At 37.5% G+C, this 20,475-nt stretch overlaps 1 protein-coding gene across 6 annotated transcripts in view; it reads left to right on the top strand.

Moving 5' to 3' along the window:
* tanc2b (tetratricopeptide repeat, ankyrin repeat and coiled-coil containing 2b) overlaps nucleotides 1-20,475 on the top strand; it is a 110,645-nt gene that overhangs the window by 50,104 nt on the left and 40,066 nt on the right. The window contains exons 1-2 of one of the 6 annotated variants that reach the window (XM_073815887.1): nucleotides 4,710-4,876; nucleotides 5,021-5,226. The exons of 4 other annotated variants lie outside the window; for them this stretch is intronic. In XM_073815887.1, the coding sequence (XP_073671988.1) occupies nucleotides 5,115-5,226 (112 nt within the window). In that variant the 5' untranslated portion in view covers nucleotides 4,710-4,876; nucleotides 5,021-5,114. Of the gene's footprint in view, nucleotides 1-4,709; nucleotides 5,227-12,896; nucleotides 12,934-20,475 lie in introns of those variants that run through there. One more of the 6 variants, XM_065253442.2, reaches the window with a different exon arrangement.

The raw sequence follows: 20,475 nt of genomic DNA, 5'->3' as shown, positions 1-20,475 counted from the left end.
CACTGTGGGGAAAGGAGCGAGGGACTCCGCGAGCGTGGAGCACGAGTGGCTGTGCTATGACAGAGACAGGAGCAGACCGCCCGTGTTTGCTTGTCGTATGCATCTATCCAGGTCTACGGTTCCCCGCTTGTTCATCTCAACAAGAGAGGAACGGCAGAGGGGAGCAGCAACACAGACAGAACAGCCATGCGTCGTGACGGTATCACCCGATGCACTCGGGGGATTAATATATGTGCCAGAGATCTCGCCACTGAATTTGAGAGGAGCGAAGGGACTCTGTAAGCATGAACGGTTGCGGTGTGACAGAACACAGGGGGGGTTAGTCCGTGTGTGCTTGTCTATGCATCCATCTAGTCTCATGGCTCGCCGTGTGTTCATCCCGGCGAGAGAGGAACAGCAGGGGGAGCACGAAACATGGATAAGACAACCAAAGCATAAGCGCGGTCCCGGCGTGGGAGGTGCCAGACCGGTAACGCGCTCGGAGGAAATTCATAGCAGAGAGGCTCACCGAGCCGCTGTGCTGGACGCTATTACAACAGCGCCTGCTCTTTTAGCGTATAGCTTTATATTAAAAATATTGATCTTACCGGGCGGCCGCAGGGGAGACCTCGTCAGGCGTGTCCGCTGCACAGGGCTCGTACCACGGCAAGCGAAGGCAGGGGAAAAGCGGTTCCGGAAAGCGGCAGGGGAAGACGCTAGGCCTGGACTCTGCTATCTTCGGTTCTCAGCCGGAAAACGGCAGGGGAAGACGCTAGGCCTGGACTCCGCTGCAGGGCTTTTGTCAACGGCGAGGTAAGGCTTCTTCTTTTCTTCGGAGCAGCGAGAGGTTCGCGCTGAAGGAGAAAATAATGAGCTGCTGACGATTGAACCGCGCTTATATAGGGACGCGTTCCTCCCGCGCGCGGGTTCAAACGTCATTGGTCTGTACTTTGTACAGACGTTAACCAATAGGCTTCAGTCACGGAGTAAACAGGAGTTTCCCCCCCATAGCGTCAGCTAACTGACGCAATGCGAAGTGAACCGTATTGAAAGGGAACTACATTTACATACTGTGAATCGTTTTTTAAAATCAAGAATCATTTTTGAATCGAAAATCGATTTTGAATCGAATCTTGAGCCTAAGAATCGGAATCGGATCGAATCGTGAAATTTTCTGAATCGTGCACCCCTATTGTATAGGCAGCCAGTTGTTATTGCAGGAATAAACCCCGACAGTGTGATCAGGACCCGACACAAAGCAGAGGTTATTAGTTGTGAGCGGTTTGTTATCTGGGAATAACAAACCTGCAAATTTCGCGACTGGCCAATCAGAATCTAGCATTCCAACAAGACGTGTAATAAAAATGTAAATGTAAAAAAGTAAAATGTAAAAATATAAAATTAGACTCTGCGTGTGAAAGTTTCATAGAGTTACTGAGCCAAAGTAAAATAAAATAAGAGAGTCAAAATATGGAAAACCAACTAGAAATATCAGACTTTTTTAAACAATCATCATTTTTGTCAAGCGCCAGCGCTGATGACACATCTGCTAATGAACAAGCAACTCCAGCTGTGCCAGCATGTGAGAAAGGGAAAACGACAGAGACAGAGGATCATCTGTCAGTAAAAGTGCAAAATAGATTTCATGATAGAGAACGCACAAAAAATATATATATTTGCTACGTGCAGTGTCTCATGCATGTGAACTAAAAGACATAAAATTCAATACATAATCTGTGAAGAGCTGCCGTTTATCTCTCAGATATTCTGTAACTCAGATAACTATGGTTACAATTTGTATTGCAACTTTGGTTATTCAATAAACATGGTTACTTTATTTTTACTTTACTAAAATTTTCTAGGGAAAAAGCAGGGTGTACACATAAAAAAAATGTACATGTGACATTTAAAAAATAATTTGGCACCTGTTTTTGCCTTCATTCAAACAAGTTTTTTTTGTTGTTGTTGGCATGGAGCCCTGCAAAGCATTGTGTTTCTTGGATGATAAAGTCCCAAAGAATTCAAAACTAATGTAATATTGCAGTGTTTATAACGAACAATTTTTCTGTGCAAGTCTTTTTTTTAATCATGTTCCCTTCAATCAAAATCTGAAAATGTTCCGCCCTCTTGGGGTGATCATTCTCTGATGATGTCAGCTAGAACGCTTGGGCACGGAGCATCCGTTAACTCCACCCCCTCCAACTGTCAATCTGCTGCCAGTTAAATTTTTGAATGAAATTATTACTTTTCTATATGCAATCAAAGCACAGTGTAAACCATAAGCCACGCCCACTATTTTCCTCTTGTCATATTCTGTTTCAATTTGAAATACGTCACAACTCGGAAGCTCGCAACTTCGGGTTTACATGGACTTTAAGTACATAATTGCAGTGGCAAAATATTATTTGAGCACTAATAGCATCAGTGGATTATTGTAAAATGAGACAGTTCAATTTGTGTCAATTCATGCATTTAATAATTTATACTATTTATTTTCAAAGAGACAGTCCATCCCAAAATAAAAAAAGTTATTTTCCTGTCTTTTTTATTTTAATGGAGGTCAAATAAAAGTTTAGTTGAAGATAGGGAAAAGTTGGGTAAATAAATAATTTTTTATGTTGAATTCAACCTGTTCAGCACTTTTCACAGTTTACACTGTTGCAAAGCAGCTTTAGAGGAGACAAAATACAGGAAACACATGGCAAATAAAAAATTTAAGAAACACAAAACTACAAAGACAAATTTAAATCAGTTCAGAGTTCAGAATTTCATCATACAATATGAAGTCCTTTGAAGTCCTTTCATGTGCCGGTGTCATCTTCCACTGGTGTTAGGTCATTTGACATCTTTGTGGGCTTTGTATGAGGTTTTTCCATGGTCTGGCATCATCTTCCACTGGTGTTGGGTCATCTGACATCCTTGTGGGAGGCTGGATCCATACTGGAGCTGGTGTAATCTTTGGTTACCTCAGAATCGGCACCATGCGGTGGAGGTAGAAGAGTAGATAAATAATAATTAGCGTAGCTGCAGTTTGCAACATTTAAGGTAGAGGATTTTGGTAATTTTACTTAAAACAGGTTTGCAAGATAAATTATGCTTTTCAAAAATGCTGGGTTATTTGGGTCAAAAACTGCATGTAAACAGGAGTGAAAAGGTTAGCAGCAGTCATGTACTGCGATTAAGTCCTTACTCGTAGGGTCATTGGGTTAGTCACATAATTATTTTCCCCACAAAATCGAGTCAAATCTATATTTTATTTATGTACTTACGCTTACGGGTACAGTATTTGCTAAGTACTGTAGTCGTATAATATGCAGACTAGCGTAAAGTCAGCCAGCCATATTAAGTGCTTAGCATAACACAGTGTCCTGCTGCTTTGTGTTGTGTATTAATCACTGTATTAAGATTTACTTAGACATGATGACCAGCTGACGGTACTCTTAGACAGCATACAGTACAGTGAATAATACAGTGAAGTGTTTATCATGCAGCGCTGGTACTTGACATTTAGAGGACAGAGAGACAAGTGATATTAAACCCATAAATCTCTGTCCGTTTTTCCAAAAGTATACTGCAGCACAATAAAGGAAAACAAGGCTGTCGAAAAGTTAGATAACTTCTGGCTAGATAACATTAACATTCAAGGCAAATGTTGGCCAGACTACACCGATGTATGAATAATCAATGTGCATTTCTTTGGAGAACATCATTAAATATTTAGTATATTTGCGGGTGGTGTGTGTACCCGCAAAGATAGTAATACCAGTAATAGCTGACCTTGTGGGGACATTTTTTGGTCCCCATGAGGAAACAAGCTTATAAATTGTGCATAAGGATATTTTTTGAAAATCTAAAATAGTAGAACGTTTTCTATGAGGGTAAGGTTTAGAGGAATGGGATAGAATATACAAAAGTCCCAGGAAAGTCCATATAAAACATGAAAACCAGTGTGCGAGTGTATGTGTGTGTGTATATTATATAAAATATTACATTTTGGCAAATTAGTTTAAAATTCACAAAAAATATTAACAGATTAATACAGGTTCTAAAAGAGCTATTTTTAGAACAACATGGAGGTGAGTAAATGATGACAGTGTTTTTATTTTTAGGTGAACTATCTCACTTGAGATCAGTGATTTGTAAGTGTAGACAGCTCGTTTAATTTAAATAAATATAACTTGTATTTTGACTAAGCTCAATAAGAAGATAAAAACATCTGCCAAATATGTAAATGTAAATGTTAACAGTGTGTCGTCAAATTTCCCATATTTAAATATAGCACAAAAAAGAAAAATCATAAATACTTTGTTTCCCTCTTTTTATTGAACAGGAAGCAGGGGTGACAAATGAATAGATTATGAAAGCAGGAATGGCATGAATATAAGGGGTACCGATGAGATAAAAAGATGAGTTGAGCATAGATGCATATTTTAATGAATGGACTTGTAAGTGAATGTGAATTGTGGTGATGGTGCTTTCAAGGATAAGAAAAGGTCACGCCAGCTGATGGATCAGACCTGTGCACCGCCAGCCCCTATTTATAAACCAGCTACAATTACCAGTCTCCGTACATACGCAACTGGCCATCCCAAAGCTACAGTGTCCCTCTGTGAAGCTCTTTCTCTCTCTCGCTCGCTCATTCTCTCACTCCCCCTCACCACTTTGCCGGCCTCCTCCCCAGTGGTTACCATGACAACAGCAGCACTGCACCATTCATGGACTGTAGCGGCAGTCACACTATCTCTCTCTCTCACCCTCTGTTTGCGCCGATCGCTGCTCTCTCCAGGTCTGTCAAGGGCTTCTCCCATACACACTTCAGCTAGAAAAGGCAGCGTTTTAGACGAAGAGTCAAACTGCCCGAGGAAATACGTGAATGCGTCGGGAAGGAAAAATAAAGGTGCGTTAGGGGTGCAGGTCGAACTACTTTTTCCAGCCCATGGTGGTATTCATTTGGTTTTATAGCTAGTTGGTGGGCAGATGATTTTTCTGTGACACCCTTCTTCGTTACTTCTTCTGAAACGTTACCGGATTTTACATACAGAACAGGTATTGTTTCTAAGAGGAGATACCCCTCTGTCTGTGTCTGGACTTTGGGCTGTAGAGCGTGTGTGTGGGCACACAGCGAGGCGTTGTGGATGAGCTGGCCATCGCTAAGACGGGCGCAGGGGTTGTGCGTGTCTGTTGACGGCGAAGGAGGACAGATCTACACCCGCCTTCCAGCCCAATGCGGGATTTGGGTTGAGCATGGTAAGCTATTGAACCCCACCCTCTACATATATCCTTACCTAACCCCTTTCCCTTTTATTGCTTCTTTCTTAGCATCACACACACATAAACACACTCTTGCTCTCTAGACTGTGTAGGAGTTTGAGGGTGTTAATGGGCTATTCTCCTGTTTTTTAAATGTGTTGGACGTGCAATTCCTTTTTGATGCCAAAGAGCCAGTCTTGATTTTAAAGATGTGAAAATATTTAGGAGCTTTCTAAACCGTTTTTTTGTGAATTTATGAGATGCAGTTAATGTTGTCTGCCGGTTTGAATGAATTCCTGGGCTGGGGTGTTTATGCTGCAGCAATGACAGAGAAGCTAATGATGCTGGTTGGAGAACCTGTGGGAGGTGGAGAGTACTGCAATGTTCTGCTTGAAGATTCTCACCGAGATGTACTTTTGTTCAGGTTTTTTCTCCTGCATGACCGTTTGACCCTGGCACATTCAGTACATCATTTCAAGGGGTGGCGCTTGATTTGTATGTTGAACTGTACCTGTGTACGTCTGGTATATTATGTTTGCCTTATTCTGTGAGGTTTGGAGTGGTTGGATGTTTGCTCTTCAAGTCTTAAGAGAGAAGGGCTATTTTGGAAAGGTGTTTATTGAGGCTTCTAAATATTGATATTTATATGGGTATGTAATATTATGACGGTATACAAGATCATCATTACCAACATGGCAAAATGAAATGTTTAATAGATGGTTGTTGTCATGAGGAATCTTGTCAAAGGTTGCAGGCTCAAACAGGGTGTGACCTTAGGGCACAATGATGATGGAATAAGAAACTGTTCTTCACTTTCTTGATCCCTTTGAGGTGAACAGTTACCTCCAGGATGATCCAGGAAGTCAATTTACTTGTATTGCACAAAACTACAATTTTTAAAGTTCACTCAAAATCATCCTCAAGTCAGCACAAACTTTCAAAATGACAGCCTGTCATCTGTTGAACACAAAAGGTGATTTTCCCATAATTTACATAACGTTAACATATAATGAAATTCGATTTTTACAGTCAAAGCAAAAATGCCAAAAAACATTTTCTGTACACTTGAATAAAGGTACAAAAGCTGTCACTGGAAGTGTCAATGTGATATTTATACATTTGGTACAAACATAATACGCAATCTTAAGGTACAAATGTGTACTTCTTCCAGCTTCTGTAGCTTTATTTCTGAGAGTGTACAGTATATATTCCAGTACTTCCAAGTTAAGTAATACAATTTTTGCTCCCATTTACGTCATTTTACAATTTGTCATGCTGAAATAGTAATGTGCGACAGAGCAATACATAAATTTATAGGACCCGTGATAATTTCATGGGTTACCCCCCCAGTTCCCAAACCCAATAAATAAGATATGCCATGGTGGTCCTTAAGGCTCCCAGCAACATTCATGGTTGACCCCATTCTGACAATGGCCTCTGTGTCTGAAGCAAGAGTGAATGAGATTTCACAAGATTGACACTGAATAATGCTTAATGCTGAATAAAGTTATAGTATGACTTTGGAAGACACAGAATTTAGTGCACAAGTGTTATGGACTATCCTTGTGCTGTTTTAATGCTATAATCTTTTATTTTATAGAAAAGAGGCTTGGACATTATGCAAATCTACCTTTGTATAAAAAGTCAAATGGGTTTGAAACCAAATAAAGGCGAGCAAATGATGACAAAATATTTATTTATTGTAAAGCTACTGGTTTTATTCTTGTAGCTCATTGGTAGGACATTGTGTTAGCAGCACAAAACTTTGCTGGTTCAATCCTAGGGAACAAGCATAATGATAAGTTGGATTTGTAATGCATTGCAAGTCGCTTTGGATAAAAGCTTCTGCCATACGTTTTAATGTGCAGTAAATACAAAGTTATGCTACCTAAGCTAAAGATATGCATAACAGCTATTGGTCACCTACTGATTTTAGATATCTGGCTGATCTAATGGTTGAAGAGACAGATAATGACATAAAGCCTCAGCCACCTTTAAAGGTTTTTCATCTCCTATATCTTTGAATCTAAAACAAACTCAGTTTTTAACTTTTTAGCAAGGCACTGTCATTTTCATTGTAATATTCAGAGTGAAAATTGATATCTTTTTTTTTTCGCAACAGCACTTTTTGTCCTATAAAAACAACTCAGAACATAATGTTCAGAATCTGTTTCTAATGCTCTTGGAATAAAGAGAGGACAAACTAGGATCTATTTCTAAAAATCTCTTGCTCTACCTTTTACTTTAAGGTTCTCTGGGCCTGTAGCATTGCTATTTTAAAACTGAATTTCAGTAAGAAGTTAAATGTTGTGTCCAATGTTTTCCAGTGTCATGCTCAAAGGGTTTCCATAAAGAGAAACAGAAGCCCAGCTTACTGTAGGAGACGTCATTTATAATTGATTTTAACGGAGTTTGGTGTAAGCATAGTGCTAAACTGCAGGACTCCGTTATCGTTTAACTTGGATACTAAAATACACAAACAGAATACTAAAACAGACATATACTGTATGATGTTTTCTTGTAAATGAGAATTTTTATCAGACTCTTAATGTATTTCTGAATGGCCTGAAGGTGGGATTAAACATATTTGAAACTAAAGTACTTAATGAACGTATAATGCAGAGAGCATTCGGGTATCATCTCCTTTTTGATGGAGGTGGTGTTTAGCAGCTTTTGCATCTAGGCTCCTCATATGTTGTTTATGGTTATTTAGCTTTACTCTTAGCTCCTCAACATTTTTTTAACATGTATCTAAGTTTGCTGTAGTACATTTTTGTTTTTGTATACAGTATAAATTAATAAGTAAGATGAGTGCAATGAATATGGCTAAACTAGGTATCTTGGGAGGCAGCATAATGAGGATGAAACAGACTTTCCTTTAGGAGTGCACATATGACGTCTTAGATGGGAGAGAGAGAGAAAAAGAGAGAGAGAGGAAGAGGAAGAGAGAATTCTGCAGTGTGCCATTAATAGTCTTGATAATGATTTGCTTACAAAACAGAGCTGTGGGATTAACAGTGTGTTGGATCTGTCCCCAAAGCTAATACTGGTGCTACTGAGCTGAGCTGTCATTTGCAAGCATTTGTGTGTGTGCATGTTAAGAAAATATAGTGCTTGACAATTTGTTCACTGTTCAATTTTATACATTTAGAGGTTATAATGCATTTAGAGCTTGACTGATGGGAGTTTTTGGGAGCAACAGTTTATGCCAATATTGATGTTTAGAGATTAGGGTAGATGATGACTCGCGTGATGCCAATATATGTGCACTGCAATTACATGTAAGCAAATACAAGCACATGGTGATCTGGGGGCGTATTACAGAAAAGTCCTAACTTTAAAATCTTATCTTAACTGTTTGGTAACCATGGTAATTTCAGTTAGGACCTCATTTAAGACAAAAGCTATAACAGAATGATGTTCCTAAATGCATTATCTTATCTTAACTGCAGATAGGAAAGTGGTATTACAGAAGCATCCTAACTTGACAAAACATCCTAAAAACAGTCTTAACTTTAGGGTAACCTCACAGGTGTCCTAACTTAAAACTTAAATGAGAGCCAGCTGAAACAATCACATTATGATAGAGCTGCGGGAGAATACAGTACACACTTGACTCAGCATCTATTTCTTGTCTCTATCAAATGTTGAAATGTACAATAGTATCCTAGCACTTAGGAAGAATAATTTTTTTAATTTTTGTAAGTCACATTTGCTAAATGTTTAAATTGAATGGTAACTGATAGATGATGTGCTAAAACACTAATACAGAAAGACACAGACTATGATTACTATGAATTTAATAAAATGTATTTTTCTGGTCCATTGAAATTAAAAGGACAATTCTTTTGTTTACTGTAGCAGCAGCTCACGCATTGCTGGTTGCTTGGTAACAGACATGACAGTTGATAGCCGAACATGATTAAGCGATTTGGGATTTACTAACTAGAGATGAGATAAGATTTGGTGAAATAAGATGAGAATCCTAAATCAATTTAAGATTTGCTTCTGTAATATGAATTTGTGAAAAATCTTAACTTAACACATCATATCTTAAGTTAAGACCTAAGATAGAATGTTTCTGTAATACGCCCCCTGTTGAATAAATCTGTTAAATGAGGACTTTACCAGCTAAAATGGTTCGGCAATTTTTCAGGGTTTACTTGTTTTATCACTGTTTGTACAATGAGAACTTAAACAGGTCAATGGGTTATGGCATTACATCTTAAAAAGAAATTAATGGTCTTTTTTGAGGCATGTGTATGTGTACCTGGTATTTATCACGTTGCGGGGACCAATTGTCCCCACAAAGATAGGAATACCAGTATTTTTGACATTTTGAGGTCCCCATGAGGAAACAAGCTTATAAATCAAACAGAATGATGTTTATTGAAAACGGGAAGTAGCATAAAGTTTTCTGTGGTGGTTGGGGTAAGCGTTTGGGTTAGGGGAAGGGAATAGAATATAAAGTTTGTACTGTATAAAAACCATTACATCTATAGAATGTCCCCACAAAACATGGAAACCAGAATGTGTGTGTGTTTGTGAAAACCCAGCTAAACATATCTTTTTCTACATAAAAGGTTACAAACATTTTTCTGTCACTGGGTTGGTACCCTCAAAAGTTCATTTTTGTACCTTTATGGGTATACAACAAAGTTAAATGTTGTACCTTTTGGGGTACAATATTATACCCTAAGGATATATTGTGTACCTTTAAGGAACAATTTTATACCAGAACCTTAAGGTCCTACCCCAGGGACAGAAATGTACTTTTTTGTTCCTTTCATTCTGACTATGTACATAATGTAAAGAACGTTCTGTGAGAAGTGAAAATATAACCTTGATATCTTTAATATTGACTGAGTGGCCTTGTGAAAGATTGAAATCAATGAGTGAAATCAATTATTGATGCTCCTAATTTCATATCTCTCATTGATTATGAGACATTAACCTGCATTTCAGAGGCGATGTCACATATTGTATTTTTCTTTTTGTCCTCAAAATTAAGTCAAATAAAGGACTTTGCTGAGAAAACTTTCTTCCACAAATGCACCACTGTTTCACAAGTTGATCCTTTTTTTTTTGTAGAGAAGAGGAATATCTGGTAAATGACTACTAGATGATGATTAATGCAGATGAGATCATGCATAAAAAGTACCAATCAGTTTTTTTGTGCGTGTCTTTGGAAAACATTGGGCAGCAGGTCATTTGCTACAAGTTACCATTAGAGTATCAAACAGAACAAATAAATCACCACAGCTGCTGGATTTCAGATCTCTGCATGGAGAAACTCCTGTTGTTTTTATAAATTTTTTATCTTTTTCCTGAATCATTTTTATCAGTGATAAGTGAATAGGGTCAAATGTTTTTAGGATATTGAAAATTTCATCTCTGTTAATACCTCTCATCCTTTATTTTGTGATAAATTATTTTACAGATATCTCTCTTTAAAGGTCCTGTTTTTCATGCTTTTTTGAAGCTTTGATTGTGTTTACGGTTTGCAATATAACGTGTTCATGTTTCATGTTTAAAAAAACGTTGTATTTTTTACACAATTTACTTATTTCTATAGCGCTGTTTTCACTGTCCTAAAAACGTGCTGATGTCTTCCTTATTTTACGAAGTCCCTCCTTCAGAATTACGTATCGAGTTCTGATTGTGTAGTTTGTTTAGTGTGTTGTGATTCGACAGCAGCTTAGCAGAGTCGTTTGAGCTTAGCTGGCGACTGACGTATTCCTGTTGGCGGAGTTTAGTCAAAGACTGTTTTATTGAAGTCATTTAATGGGAAGTAGAGGGCTGTAGTCCAATCCGGCCATTCGAGGTAGGCTTTGAAAGGGGAATTCTGTTAAAAAAAATATATAGCAACCTTACACACCAACTAAAGTTTGAAAAATGGGATCATGAAAAACATCCGGTTTAAAGGCATCTTACAAAAGGGTGGTTGATTGTGCTGGAATCATGGTTATTAGTGGAACCATTTTTGAAGTTTGTTGTATATTATTTAGCAAAAATTGAACTTTAAACTTTGTATGGCTAGGGACATAGTATTAAGTGGCAAGGGTCAATAAAGGTTAAAGGGATAGTTCAGCTTTAAATAATATTTCTGGTCAGATTTACTTACCGTGTAGCTCTTAGTCTTACTATGAAAGTGGGAGGAGGGCATAATCATTGCCGTTTCAGTATATTAAGGTGTTAATGTTTTTATGTTATGCTTGTTTATCAGAATTCACTTAAAGGACCAGTGTGTAGATTTTTAGGGGCATCTAGAGGTGAGACTGTAAATTGCAACCAACGTCCACAGCTCGCCACTCCCTTTTGTAATGCATAGAGAAGCTACGGTAGCTGCCACAGGACAAATACATCATCATCTAAAATAATGTAGTGACCAAACGCTCTATAAAACAACTGAGATATAAAAAAGATGCGTTTTTAGTTGTTTTTTGAATGTAGCGAGAGATATGGCTGATCGGACTCCTAAAGGACGATGATTCCACCAGCAGTATTAAAGGAAAATGAACGGGAACGTGATTAAGTGCCCTTTTGTGAAGGTTTTTTTTACCTCACAGGAGGGGTTCTAGTGGACCAATCACATCGCTTGTGGTCAAGGCAAGGCATCACTCCTTCTTTAAACATAAGGTTCTGGATGGGGTGTAGAAATGCAGGATATAAAAGGTTTTTATACCCCACTGATAATATAGTTATGTAGATTATATTGCATTCCTGTCAAAAAGTCCTTCTAATAGTTACACAATTCACCATTAATGCACATTTATTATGTGATGTACAGTATTTGTTCATTTATTTTTTAAATGAGAAGCTGTATAAGTGTAAATGTTTTGTCAGATATCACAGTGCGATCATGGTTGAGGTGTTTGTGCAGAATGTTTATAAATTAATGTTTATCTGGAGAATGTGTGCAAGAACCTGCTGAAGCTTCCGTCTCTCCCTGGTTACCATGGTGATCTAGGCCGCACAATTATGATCTATCTATGCTTGCTGTGTAGCACAGAGTGTGCTCTTAGTATGCTGTCACTCGTTGTGTGTGTGTGTGTGTGTGTTTGGACTGCCCACAGGTGCAAGTGATGTTGCTCACCCTTTATGGCTCTGAAAAGCAGAATTCATTTCACACAGTTTTTACAGTTTTTGTGCAGCTGTATTTTATGCAGTTGCATGTTATCTTATCTGGTTGATGTCACAGTTTATTAAAATTATTAAGCAGTAAGTCTTGTAATTTATAGTCTTGTAAAAAATTAATTTAGGGTTAATTTGTCTATTTGTAAAATCATATACCATGTATCTCTTCTATCTATGTAAATAAAAATTACTTGTTTACAATGTAATATTTAACAAATCGGTCAATATTTTGATTATGTAAAATTATCAATAATTTTTGCATATCAACACAATTACAATTATACAAAGTATAAACATTGTGATTTTGTGTGTATATAAAAGGGATAGTTCACCCAAAAATAAACATTCTGTCTTCATTTACCCTTGTGTTGATTTAAACCTGTATGATTTTCTTCTTTATTATATTTATTTTGATAAATGATCATAGGGTTAGGTCATTAGATAATTTCTTCCTACTATGGAAGTCAATGGGTACCATCAGCTGTGTGGTTACCATTATTTATCAAAATATCTCCTTTTGTGTTCAACAGAAGAAAGAAACTCCTACAGGTTTACAACAACATAAGGGTGAGTAAATGATGACAGAATTTTCATTTTTTGGGGTGAACTATACCTTTAATATGGTAATTCTGTAGCTGCTTCTTTTTTGTGACCACAGGCAGGAAACACAACTACTGCATTAAATAGCGAATCACAATCACCTTTTAATATCCTTTCTCTCCAGTGGTCCATTCACAATCAACAAATGAACTGGAAAGATGTAATTTTGATTAGCTCAACAAAGCCGCTGTATTATGTTTTCCTTACAGCAAGATGAATTATTTGATTTGTGTGCTGCGGATGCATGAACATGCAAATACAAACTTGCAAACACAGATCTCCATTAGCTAAGCTGACACTATTAACAGTGTTTTTGTAACCTCATTAAAACATAAGCTAACCGTCATCTGTCATAGTGTCAGGAAAATCCAAATTGTGCATGCAGACATGGTGTCACACCTTTTCACAATATATTCACTGACTGCAAAATTTGCTGCATTGTTTTTTTTTCAGGGTTTTTCATGTTAGCACTCGCTCCAGGGTCCCCTTGAGACAACTACCACTTTCTCATGATATTTTCCACTTTTAGTTTTTCAACATTTCAGGACTTTAGGGAAAAACAACAGGAAGATTATTTTTGCATGGCACAATCCTACAGTACTTTACCCAGTATTTTTTGTAAGTTCAACTGCAAGTCAGTCACGTCCTGGGCTACCACAGAGTCTTTGGCAAATCTTAGATTAGCATTAGCTGATCAGTATATCTATAGAGCTCGGTAGGTGGTCAGTATATGCATATTTTTAATTACATGTTTTAATAATAGTGGGGAGCAGTGACGTGCACAGACCTCCTCAGGGGCAGGAGCGGACAGACTAAAAAGGACATTATTACATCAAATAACAATCAAATGTATTTCTTAGTTTAAATGCAATTATGTATTAAATAAATCACCTGTATTCAACTCTTTCGCACCATTGACGAGTTATCTCAGTGCAGTGCCCGAAAATAGTCCCCTGCTATTGAAAGTAACCAAAGAGACTATTTTTGGCTGCTGCGTAATATCATTGTGCCTCCTGCAGCCACGTTACAGCAGTAAAGTCCTTGATTATTACACCAGAATGAGAGTATAGTTTCTAGCCATATTGCCTAGAAAATCACAACTTTAAATTTTCTGTCGGTCTTAGTACACAATGTAACTACAGAGGAGTCAAGTAATAAATAGGAAAAATACTGAAACTCTTTGGTTATTTTAGCAGGAGGCTAATGGTCAAATCAAATTCAATGGATTGTGCTAAGTTATGCTAAAAGTGGTAGGGCCAGACCCAGAGATCAGTAAATTCAAATGTTTGACTCTAGGGGAGCTGGAAAATGAGCATTTTTTTTTTTAAGTGAAGTGTCCCTTTAATATTCCTGAGACCCACTTGTTTGTTAGGATGCTGTTAAGTTATGATTATATGCTGTTGAATAGAAAAGGCATAAATTGACTCCTGTTGTTTTAGAAACTTTATTGTGTTATATTCCATCATCTCAAATCAAGTTAAAACAAAAAGTTCATAAACTCATTTCTAATTTATATTGCCTATGCCGCATATTTCTTGTTAGTGACAGAAATCCATAAAAATGATTTTGTTGTTTTGGTCCTTAAAAGCATCTGTTCTTAGGGGGTTTGTCATTTAGAAGATCAACTGGGATTTTAAGCTCTCTTATTGAATCTTTACATGCTGCACTGTTTTCTTTATTTCTCTATAATCCAGAAGTCAATACCTTTACATACAGTTCATTTACATACACACACTTATGCCCTGTGTCATACAGTATACGTAGTTCTGCTTTCACACATAAAATTGATGTCAAACTTTTAAAACATAGGTGTGGTTTCCCAGACAGGGCTTACGTCTAGTCCAAGACTTAGATGCTTGTTTTAGTTGTCTTAAGTGAAATCAGCTTGCACTCTAAAATATATCATTGCCATATTTTTGTATCAAGATGCACACCAGTAATTTTTTGTAAGGTATGTTTGTAAAAACCACTTGAATGTCATAATAAAACTGAGTCCTGGATAAATCTAAACCCTATCCGGGAGATAGTCCCATAATGTTCTTCACAGTGCTTGACCTTCCATAGACATATGCATTTTATACTGTACAAACTGTACATTCTATTCCCTTTCCCTAACCCAAACCCTAACCCCAACCATCACAGAAAACTTTATTCTACCTTAGAATTTCAAGAAACATCATCCTGCTTGATTTAAAAGCTTGTTTCCTCATGGGGACCTCAAAATGTCCCCACAAGGTCACAAAAATACTGGTATTCCTAGTTGCTCGTTGCTGCAGTCAGAAATATAGCTGATGTATCTGCATTTGAAGCATGGAGAATGCACTGCTTTATGTGAATGATAAGGTCATATTTGTCTTTGAATTGAGGACTTGGATTTAGTCTTAAATTGGAATTAGCCTTTCTAAGTTCACCTAAACCCTTAACATGTTAATGAGTGAACATCTTGGTCATTCCACAATCAAAAGTAAGCAATAAAAATATATTTTGGCTATTTAAAATAAAGACATTTACTTGAATTTGGGGAAACTTTTTGTGAACCAAAAAAACAAAACGTTGCACAACGTTTATTAAACAGAAACAGTGATGCGTTGAACACCCTGTTGTGATGACGCAAGAGTTGCAACTACGGTAGCTGAGAAGGCCATGCTTTGTGTTCTTTTTTAAATGTTTCTGGAGCCTGATGAAATCGTTATAAAAACGTGTTTAATTCTGTAAAATATGCTCAATGTTACAGACACTGCACTTGCCATCCAGAATGAAAGACTACATTACAACTTGGACCCATTGTGCCAGCTGTCTCTTTAGTACTGCGTGGTTAATTTACATGTTGCTGCTGATTGAACTGCAGTTCTGACACGCCCACCAAAAAAGAGAAAACGTATATCAAAGCCCGGTACATGCCGTTTTCAGAAAACAAGATCAACCCGGAAATCATAGCAAAACGCTGTACACCGGTTTGAACTTGAACGTGCCCCTGTTCTTGCCTGGTTGTACCAGACTCTTGTACATTTAATTTGTACTGTACAGAGAGTCTGGCCTCTCTCCATTGATAAACGTTTACTTCCTTGTAGGCAGGTTCTCTGTTAAAGTTCAACACTATTGGATCTGCCAAGAGTCACTCAGGATCTGCCATAGGCAATCGCTAACGTGTGGCCGTGACGAAACAACGAGTCCAAATGATCAGACCAACAAAACTTAGCAAACATTGTTCTTGCTCCGGCTTTAACTTCTGTATATTCTGCAGTTTTGCAACAATGGACCGAATAGCTTTTCTCACATCTTTTTCTGCTGCCATTACTGAACTACAACTCAAACTGACGCACAACATCAACGTCATCGTTCTCAGCCACTCCCTCTGTTCGCTGATTGGTCCTACAAAAATTTGATTTCTCGAAACGCAAGAATAGACCGAAATCCCAGACGTAGTACTGAAGGAAAATGAAATTGAGCGGAAGTGCGTAGGAAGGCGCAGCCAGGCTACCCCTGTTCATTGTTTATTGTCAGTTTACTGGCTGATCCACACTTCGGAACAGAAGGTAGTGGTAATGCACCAATAAGCTGGATGCCAACCGCCGTTGAAGAAGAAGAAGAAGGCCGTTTCTCAATCCAAAGGCTGTAGCCTCTGGAGGTCGCATTTGTCTTATTTCAATATATTATTAATTATTAAGTTGACTATTATTCTTAGTTAATCGTAAATTGTTGTAATATGCTTATAACTTGTGAATGTATTGCTCAGTTAACTTAAATAAACCAGGCTTAATGATTTATGTAGCCTGCATTTGCGACCTCCGGAGGCTGCAACTTTCAGATTGAGAAACGGCCGAAGAAGAAGAAATTCATTATCAGTAAAGAAAAATGTTAAAATTTTTTTAGATTGTGTGGAGCAGTTTATGCACAAATATGTTAGAGAATAATTAAAGTGTTTTTTCATAATATACTTTAACTTGAAGTGTTTAAAAATTAATTCAGAAAGTTGATTGTTGATGAATGCTGTGTATTATCACAACGCGCTTAAGCAGTCACGAAAATAAGTGAACAGTGTCCCAATGTGAAGTGAGCTAGAGTCCTTACCAGTGCCCGAACCTGCATACACAACATACTGATTCACAACCTCGTAAGCTAGGGAGCAGATTGAGACAGCCATTGGCAGTCGTTTTATGTGCCGTGTTATGTGTCTTGTTCCTGGTTTCCCGTGTTTCATGTGACCTGGAGTTTATGTTTGACTTTGTCTTGTTTTAAACTATTTATTAAACTAAGCCTGCATTTGGATCCGCTGCCCTGTCTTGCCTGCCTCATATGTTACAGAACGACTGACCAAATATGGATCCAGCAGTTGCCTGAGTTTGCCTGCGCCAGACTTTTTCGGTTATGGATTAAATCAGCCTATCAAAGACATTCTCATCCTCTGTGATCCTCGAGGGTCTTTGGCTGTTGACCCTGAGGGTGTTTACAAGATGGCCGCCACACCGGAGCCAAAGTCCGGTTGCAAAATGTTTTTCAAAAAGATATGGTGGTGCGTTGAACAGAATAGATGCTGCAAGAGCTGACAAGGGCATTCTCTGGGTTAATTTTGAAGAATATATTACGTGTTTAAAACTGCCATATGTGCTCGATGTTTCAGTCACTCCCCTTGCTGTCCAGAATAAAAGAAAACACATTTGCAAACGGCTTTATTTGGACCCATTGTCCGAGCTATCTCTTTAATACCTTGTGGTTTATATTATGTTACTGCTAAATGGGGTGGCATTTTTGACACACCCACCAAACAAGACAAAAACGTACCTCAAACGTATTGCACATCGATGCACACCGTTTCCAGGAAACATATCAATTTCAAAATGGAAATGAATAAATAAGCTTTCCATTGATGTATGGTTTGTTAGGATAAGATAATATTTGACCGAAAAAAAAAACAATTTGAAAATGTGTAATCTGAGGCTGAAGAAATAAACAAATTGAGAACATCGCTTTAAAAGGCAGCCAAATAAAGTTCTTAGCAACACACATTACTAATGATAAATACATATTGTATATATTTACAATAGAAAATTTGGCATAAAATACAAAAAATCTATCATTTTGACCCATACAATGTATTATACCTGTGCGACTTATGACTGGTTTTCTGGTTTTCTGGACTAGGGTTACAAATGTGTTTAGTGTTCATCATCATAATATCTGAGAAAAATCAAACACTGCATTAGAAACACACACACACACACACACACACACACACACAAAAAAAATCATTAAACCTATTTTACATCACAGGGTTTTTTTTGTAAAACATCTAGTAAATACCTGTGCAAAGCTGCTTAACATCAAGACCTTTTGTAATTCCTTTCATAGATCCGGTTTATGTTAGAGAGTCACATGATCACAGTATTCAAACTGCTGGTGGAAGCACAGCCCGCTGTTGTTGTTCATGCATCTGTCATGTGTGTGTTCTTGTGTGAATACTTCAGATTTTCCTGTGAGCTGGTTTTATGTTCGCTATTCCTTGAGCATCTAAACTTCTCTTGGAATGCAGTTTGAGTTATGTTGAAGCTCTGATACTCTATTACAGAAACAGGAATTAAGTTTGCAAAAAAAATCCCATGCATACCACATGTTTAATTTAACCACAGCTAAACATGCTGTAGATTGAGATTGTGAAGTTGTCTTTGGTATATTAAGTACTGTAACTGTGAACACATCTATGGTCATTATTGTTTTGCCTATACATTATTTCCAGTGAAAAAATGGCACTTTGCTTAAGGGTTTAGTTTTTGTCCCTAATATTTTAGATACTGTTTTATTAAAGCAATAAAATATTCATAGGTGTACTATATTGTAAATGTCAAAAGGGGTTAAAGCCATTCCCTTAGCTATAGCACCTCTCATACTGTACATATTGCTTATGTATACATTCTTAATTCAAAATCAAATCATATAATTAAATAATGGATATGAACTGATTGTAAGGTTAATGTATGTGTGTATGACCCATTAAAGGATGTCCTCTCTAAACAAAAGCAATGTTTTACCATAGTGAAACCCTATCTTGCCTTTACACACACACACACACACACGCACGCGCGCAAACACACACACACACACACACACACACATTCTGGTTACCATGTTTTGTGGGGACATTCCATACTGTATAAACTGTATATTATTTTCCCTTCATCTAACCCAAAACCTAACCCCAACCATCACAAAAAAAACATTATTGTACCTTAAATTTTCAATAAACATCATTCTGTTTGATTTATAAGCTTGTTCCCTCATGGGGACCTCAAAATGTCCCCACAATGTCATAAAAATACTGGTATTCCTATCTTTGTGGGGACAAAGTGATGATTACCAGGTACACACAAACACACAGTCTTGATCCATCTGTTTGCCATTTTGCTCTGACCTTGGCTTATTACCATACTCTTTCATCACCAACCCTCCCATACTGAAATCTGATATATTACCATAAACATGTGTTTTAAATATATAATAACCAGTTTTTGCATGAGTTTTTGTAGCAAGCTCAGTGTTTGTACCTGTATGTGTGCATGTTCTCAACCTGTCTGTGAAAGCTAGCTTCAGGAACAGCCTCTGCAGTGTACACTTCATTCATTACCCAAAATCCCATACACGCACACCTGGTTAAACCAATCACATGTCCTGCTGGGACTCTAAAGCTCTTTTCATGCCACTGTTTGTGTCTGTTGATGGCTCAATATTTCACAAATGCTAGTTAGTCCAGACAACTGTTAGTTGTGTGAGCAGAAGGCACATGCTGCACAGTTAACAAGTGACTTCATTTATTTGTGGAACTTAATCTACCCCAAACACATGACGGTTGACACCATAAAAACCATAGCAGGAATATTTAATATTCAAGAGCACTTAGCAGCATTTTGTACGTAACCATAACATATGGTAAGATACCCGGAGAGAATTATAACATTCATTTCAATGACAGTGGCTTGTGATACATCAAACCGCAGTTATTTTTATTGAGTCAAAAAGACGAGCCCAACCCACTGGGTTGAAATTGAACCTATTGCACTGGGTTGTTTGAACCCAAAGAGCTGGGTTGTTTTAACCCATTGTTGGGTCAAATATAAACATTTGGATTCACTTATTCCAATGGCTGGGATTGTTTCTTTTTGACCCAACACTGGGTTGAAAGTAACCTGGCATTTTTAGAGTGCAGTCTATTCTACACTTAAAGGTGGGGTAATTGTTATTTAACTCTTTTAAGAGTTTTTGAAAAAAAGTTGCCAATGCCCGCATTTTTTATGATTTTTATGAAAATGTTATTCTTTAAATATATTACACACAATATAGCAAATGAAAGAACAGACCATCTGCGGGAAAGAGTTAAAAAATGCTTTAGAAAAGTGTGTTGAGAAACACATGAGATAAACGCACATGAATGCCACCAAAAGTCGTAAATTCGAGTTGAAGGCGTGTCATTGAGAGACTGCAGAATCAATGTATGCAACGGCTGAAGGTTGTCAAACT

This window comes from Paramisgurnus dabryanus, chromosome 1, assembly GCF_030506205.2.
Source record: "Paramisgurnus dabryanus chromosome 1, PD_genome_1.1, whole genome shotgun sequence".
In the NCBI taxonomy this organism is placed as follows: Eukaryota; Metazoa; Chordata; class Actinopteri; order Cypriniformes; family Cobitidae; genus Paramisgurnus; species Paramisgurnus dabryanus.
The sequence above is the reverse complement of the archived record's forward strand: the minus strand, read 5'-3'. Positions and strand labels throughout refer to the sequence as shown.